This window comes from Pituophis catenifer, unplaced genomic scaffold, assembly GCF_029215685.1.
Source record: "Pituophis catenifer annectens isolate HBS135680 unplaced genomic scaffold, rPitCat1.0.hap2 SCAF_3, whole genome shotgun sequence".
Lineage (NCBI taxonomy): Eukaryota > Metazoa > Chordata > Lepidosauria > Squamata > Colubridae > Pituophis > Pituophis catenifer.
The window spans coordinates 187,496,442-187,502,904 of NW_027256883.1; the positions used below are offsets into that span (position 1 = coordinate 187,496,442).

A 6,463-nucleotide genomic window follows, 5' to 3' on the forward strand; every position below is an offset into this window, starting at 1 on the left:
GATTAAACGTATGTAGATTATGAAGTGAAGAAGACCGGGAACTATTCCAAATATTTTTTTCTCTGATAATATCTAAATAATACAAAATATATAGGGTTTCTTCATTTATTTAAAAAGTCTGTTGGGTAAGCCTCTGATCTGGAAACTCGCTTATGTTTGTCGAGTGTCACTTCACTAAAATAACAACATTTCTCTTTTATGGGGATGCATAATCTTTTGGCTATGTAAATGTTCTGCGTGTGGGGTTTGTTTGTTTGTTTGTTTTTGTTCTCCTCTCTCCAGTGCAACCAATCTAACCCATCTTTTAGTCTTCTGAATTGGTTCCAAAAGCTTCAATGAGGCCTTCTAAAGAGTGGACGAAGCCTGACACACTGCATATACCACCTATTACAAAAATGGCCACATCAAAGAAGACATGGTGCCACAAGAGTTTCCTCCATAAAAGCTTCAGGTGGAAAAGGCTGGGAAGGAGGAAACAGAGGCCTGCCCCTGTGAGGCTTCCTGTGAGGCCCATCAGGAGGGCAAAATGTGGGACATAAATGGCCATCAGCAAGGTGAACACCACGAGAGCACACCTAAGGGTAAGTCCCCAGGCTTTCAGCCTCCCGTCACCCCCATAGCAATTAGGAAAGCAAGCCCTGGTTCCTTCTTGGAAGAGGGATCTTTCCAGGACCTCCACAGCTGCAAAGAAAGGCAAAGGATAGGAGAGCAAAGCCTTGGCTACCAAGAAAAGGTTAACGACAGCTCTAATGGTGGATGGCAAGTTGTCTGTAATGACTTCTTTTGTATCGTCAGCCCAAGTCAGGTAGGCTACCAAGGCGAAGAGACCCTTCAGGATGCAAGCGGAGATGTGAGTCCAGTTCATCATGCAATGGAACTCCTTGGGATTCTGCATGTTCCCTTCCAAGGAAGGCAGAAAGATCTGAGAGGTGTAGCTGAAGACAATGATGCCAATGGAGATGGGGAACTTCTTCACATCAATGTAAAACTTGACTTTATCCCATGCCCAGTCTCGGGCTCTGGAGAGGCAGTAGGCAATCACTAAAACGTTTATCACAAAATGAGCCAAGGTGCAGAGTAAACTGAATTTGGAAACAGCTTTGAGGTTCTTCAAGAAAGCACAAGGCAGGAGCGCTGCTGTCGCAATGATGGACCATGATTTCTGGGACACTGGCAAGTTTGGGAAGCTGTTGTACATCAGGTTACCACTGACCACTACATATAGGATGCAGGTCATGACCAGTTCTATGATCTGTGCCACATTTACAATCCTGCCCCCAAGACTGGGAAACCTAGGAGTGCAGCAAGCATTTGCAATATCCACATAGGAGTCTCTCACCCTGACTATCTCTCCATCTTCGTTCTCTTCATAGAGACAGGCAATGAGGATTTTCCCAGTGTAGCAGCAAACTACTGCTGCAAAAATGATTAAAAAGAGTCCTAGGTATCCACCATGAAGGATAGCATAGGGCAGGCCAAGGACAAACATTCCCTAGAAAGACAGAAAATGGAATATTGTATTGCTCAGATTTATTTGCAAGGGAGCATTTACTCTCCCAGAAAATACACAGATGGAGAGTGGAAGAACTTGCTTTTTTAAAAGAAATTCTGTGCTTAATTCCAAAATTAAAGCGTTTAAAAATAGGGGGAAGGATAGACTTCATTTTTCTGCACAGGCATGTTTTTAAAATATTACTTCCATACATTCTCATGCAGCTAGGAAACAACATAATAGGGGCAGACCTCCTCTCATTGAAAGAATTAGTTTGGTTTTCTTTTAAAAAAAAGAAGAAGAAGAAGAAAAAGAAGAAGAATTTTAAAACTACAAAACATTTTACATTTTACTTTCCTGAGGGAATCTAGGGCAATTTAAAAATAATAAATAAAATCATCATAATAAAACCAGTACTTAAAATTGTGAATGCAAAAACTAAAACACTTTTTTAAAAAAGTAATGTAACAAACAAAAAGTTTGGTCCTAGATCATCCTACAAATGCTTGAGAAAATAGCTTTGTAAAAAAAAATTAGTACACTATAGGAGTCAACCACACTTCCTTGTGTAACATATCTTTGACCAGATGCCAATCACCCAAAACAATAATTGTAAACTCACTAAAATTACTCTGACTTATTTTGGTTGTAATGCCTCTGATTCAGATGCAAAATTACAGTGTGATCATCAGATTATTAAATCAAACTGTACATGCCACTACTGTTCACTGGAATAGAAGCCATTTTTAGTATCCAAAAATAATTCACTTTAAGGATTAGAATTGAATACAGAGACTAAATTGTTTTGTAAAGTAATCACATACATGTCTACTAAGAAGTAGTTCTCACTGAGTTCACTACAGCCTATTTCCAAATAAATAGGGACAGAATTTCAAACTATACCCTTTGCAGTTATACAAAGGTTATTTTTGCAGAAAATTAGAAGTTTATAATTTAAGATAGCTAGAAATGCCACCAAAAAGGCTAATTAGTGAAAATAAGATTGACTGTTGTATTTGTTTGCCTGTTTAAGTTAGATATTAATCAGTGGACAGTAGTTTGAGTGGAGGGAACAACAGAAATACCATGGAAATTTGCTTTCAGAACTTCACTACTAATAAAATAGATTTTGACTATAGAAATGCTACTCATTTTCCTAAAAGTTCATTTCCTGATTAGTACTATTTTATTTCAGATCTGAACAATGTCGGATTGAAAGTGAAAAGGAGCAAATTTTTTCTGGGTGCAATTTTGCTATGGTGCATCTTATTACTTTGTGTAGACAATACCAACAAATTGTAAAATAACTGTAATTATACAATCAGGTTTTGTAGAGTAAGGCCCCATGTTCTGTATCTACAATACAAATCAATGCAAGGGGGGGAGGGCTCATTTCATTCTTTCCAAATTTTCCAAATGCCAAATGCTAAAACAAAACTAAAATAAAACATCTAAGGGAGAATGGCTGTCCCATTTGGACCATATGCTGCTTTGAGCATATTAAAACAAATTCAGGCATAGATACAGATGAAACTGGAAGGATTAGATAACGCAAATTTAGAATGCACAATGCAACCGCAATTTTTTTTAAAATTGCCATCCCATCATCATTAACACAGATCGAAATTGCCACAATAGAGATAAGGCTGGCTGGATTGGGGGGGAGGAGACAAAGATGGGGGAGGGAGGAAGTGCAACAACGCCTAGATTAGAACGTGTTGATTCGTGTTCTTAACATGAATTAGAAAGTGATTTTACCTTTCTCGAACGTGCAGTTGCTTGAAACTGGGTAGGCAGCCATTTACATAGTTAGGCAGTGGATTGGATAAAGATGCCCCTCTGGGGACCATTTCTGCTTCTAACATGTTACGATCCAAGGTGATGAATATCAAGAACCCTACTCTAGATGAGTCAACCCCTTGAGTCCCTCAAACAATCTGGAACCCCTGACTCCACTGGAAACTAAGGCCAAGGGAAGTCCCCATTAAACCCAGGATTTCACCCAACGGAAAGGGGGAGGGAATGAAGGTTACCTGGATGGCATTCGTGACATTCCAGCCGGCTTCCCAGGCGGTGATCCTGGGCTTCCCTTGAGTGGACAGCTCGGAGCAGACGCCGTCGTCCTTGGAAGTGGAGGGAGGCAGTGGTCCCGTGCCGTCCCTCTGGTAGTGGGTATCTCCTTCCAAGGGCGGCTCACCTCCTTCCTCGCTGCCCTCGGATTTCAGGATGTCCATCTGCAGCCCCTGCCGGTGCTCGTAGTCCAGGTCATCGCAGTGAACAAACCCCACCGCTTCTTCGTTGGTCGCTGCCTGGAAGCCCATGCGGGCAAAGATGCCGCTGACCTTCGCCTGGGACTTGTTGGAAACCGTGGTGGCCACGTTGGAGATCTTGCTGCGAATTAGCGTCGCCATGATGCTCGCTCGCCCGGGCTGCCTGGCTTTGTACGTGAGTGCGGGGTGTAGTAGGCACCGACCGGACGCTCGGGAAGCGGGTAACGGGCAGAAGGGTGGAAAGGGGCCGAAGCTGACAAAGCTACTGTGGTGCCAGACCCGCTTGGCACGCCAGTCCTGCTGCTGCTCCGGCGGTTGAGGGCGAGCCTTAGAAGGGCGCTATCTCCACTCTCGCCTGGAACTGGACCTTCGCCTCTGCAGAGTCGCTTGGACCATGACCTCGGCACCTGCAGGGGCAGCTCTCGCCTTTTGCCTGGGGCATAGGCTCTTCAGAGGGCGCGACAGGTGTGGGGGCTGGAAACGGCTGGAATGCCCTCCTCTGCCCCGACGTCCTTCCCACCTTCTCTCCGGCTTCTTCTCCCCTTCGTGGTCGAGAAGAGGCGGGCGGGTTGTCTCTCCAGCCTCCTCGGCGGTGCCAATGCAATGCAGAGGAACCTGGAGGGGAGGGGAGGGGAGGGGAAGCGAGAGGGGGGGGACGAGCGGCGGTCACCAGATTGCCACGCAAGCCTTCTGCTGCGCGCGGCACGTCTCTGTCCCCACGCGTCCAACTAGCAGAAGGAAAGGGGAGGGGGAGGAAATGGGATCGGGGGTGGGGGGTGGGATGGGATGGGAGGAAGGGAGCCTGAGGAAAGGTTTGCTGCATTTCTGGGGGAGGTCCCCACCAAAATCTACGTCTCCCCTCCCCAAGAGCAACACCCACGCCTGAGACAAACTGCAGAGGGAAAGGGAGGGGGCACCAGTTGGCATCTTCACGCATCTCTTCCTCTCCAGGCGCGGTTTGCAGAACGTAGCCAAGCCCAGCTTTGAGATCAAAATCTGCCCCTATGCCATCCGCAATCGCCCCCCATCAATGACCTCCTCGAACAGGCTGGGAAATGTCCCTTTTCTCGCCCACCGCCCTCTGTGTTCATTCGGTTCAATTTTCCTAAGAATTGTGTCTCTAGGGGAAAGCTAAATATTATTAGCCTGCCCAGGGTGAAGAGGAAAGTGCGGGGAATGATGCCAGGAAGACAGGCCTAATAAAATGGCGGTCTTCTAATGGACTCCTTGAATTATCTATTGGCAGAGACGGTAGGATGAGTGCTAAGTAAGTTTAGGGTAGCCCTAAATTGGAAGGGGCTCGGAAGCACCGTTTCAGACTACAGTAATCCGTTTTATTACAAGCTTTAATGAAGCCTGGCCTCAAAATTTGTCTCTAGACCTCTGATTTTTGGCTACCAGCAGAGAGGTACTACATCAGATTTATCCGGTGTTAAGACTATAACGGGAAATATACTCGCGTGCGACGGTTTTTCTTTGAATTCTGTTTACATGGCTAAGCCTATTCCTGTGATGCCCCACCAACTGCGTACCAAATCCCTCACACTTGTCTTTAGAATTTATGTACGGCCTTATCAAATTTCTTTACTACCTGCGGTTTAATATCGTCATATTTTTAGACGGAAGCGTCTAACTCTTTTAATTTTAGCCAAGCTTTAAGACAAGCACCTGGCTCGATAAAATACTGCAGCAAGAAATAGGGTGTTGCGGCTGCGTGGGCGGAGATGAGGGAGGGGGGCAGGCAGGTGTTGCGAAATTGAAATTGAAAGCACCTTCGGCCCTTTCACCCAACTCGTAGCTCATTTGATTGGTTGCTTGTCCCTCTTCCCAAATCACTCCCTCTTTTATTAATAGGAAATTAAACCTTCTTAAAATAGGATCGCGCCCTCCTCCATTCGGATGATAGTTTTCTCGAAATACTGAAACGTGTGTTTTCGAAATCGGATTCGGTTTCAGGCGAAAGATTTTTGACACTGCGTTTGGAACAAAAGAAAGACAAAAAAGAAGAAAAACCCCATTGCTCATCACATTTCTTCCGATCTATAGATCATCGTGAGAAAATGTAGACCGAAATGACTACTAATAAAAGTTGCAATGTGAAAGAGTGGAAGATGGACTGGATGTCGGAATTTTCCTTCTTCCCCACTCTACCGCTGTTTGTTTCTTTGTTTTTTCGTTATTCTATCGATAAATAGTTGTGTGCTGGTCCTGCGAACTCAAGGGATTATTCGACAATACGCACTAATAAACGTCTCTGAATCTTTTGAAGTAAGCTGATATAAGGTGTCATATGAACTAAATAAAATGTTTCACTTTATTAAGTACTTTTTGAGTAAAGCTTGCAGCATATATTTATTATAGCCTGAAAAGACTCATAAAATATTAGGTCATTGTAGCCTGCCTCATCTTGGCTGAGTTTGTGTTTTTTTTAGTAGTAAGATTCAAAATAGTTGCATTATTCAGAAAGAGGTTCTTGGTTTCAGAAAGATTCCAAGGTTACACCAGGCTAGAAACTGGAAGACTGTTAGTTCTACTTCTGCATTAACCATACCGGCCAGCTGGGTGATTTGGGGTCCCTCTCCCTCTCCCTCCGTCCACCTCCCTCCTTCTCCCTTTCCTTCCCTCTCTCCCTCCCTCCCTCCCTCCCTCTCTCTCTCTCTCTCCTACTCACCACACAGGATTGTTGTTGTGGGGAAAAGAG

General features: G+C 44.6%; 1 protein-coding gene across 1 annotated transcript; it reads right to left on the reverse strand.

The window, feature by feature from the left end:
- Nucleotides 1-304: 304 nt before the first annotated feature.
- Nucleotides 305-3,903, reverse strand: SLC32A1 (solute carrier family 32 member 1). The gene is made up of 2 exons (XM_070939971.1): nt 3,526-3,903; nt 305-1,492 (listed from the first exon to the last, which is right to left on the reverse strand). The coding sequence occupies exons 1-2, from the start codon at nt 3,901-3,903 to the stop codon at nt 305-307; spliced, it is 1,566 nt and encodes a 521-aa protein (XP_070796072.1).
- Nucleotides 3,904-6,463: the final 2,560 nt, after the last annotated feature.

Coding starts and splice junctions, on each gene's coding strand:
- SLC32A1 (XM_070939971.1), bottom strand. CDS start 3,903: ATGGCGACGCTAATTCGCAGCAAGATCTCCAACGTGGCCACCACGGTT. Junction 1,493..3,525: donor ATGTCACGAATGCCATCCAG/GTAACCTTCATT, acceptor CTGTCTTTCTAG/GGAATGTTTGTCCTTGGCCT.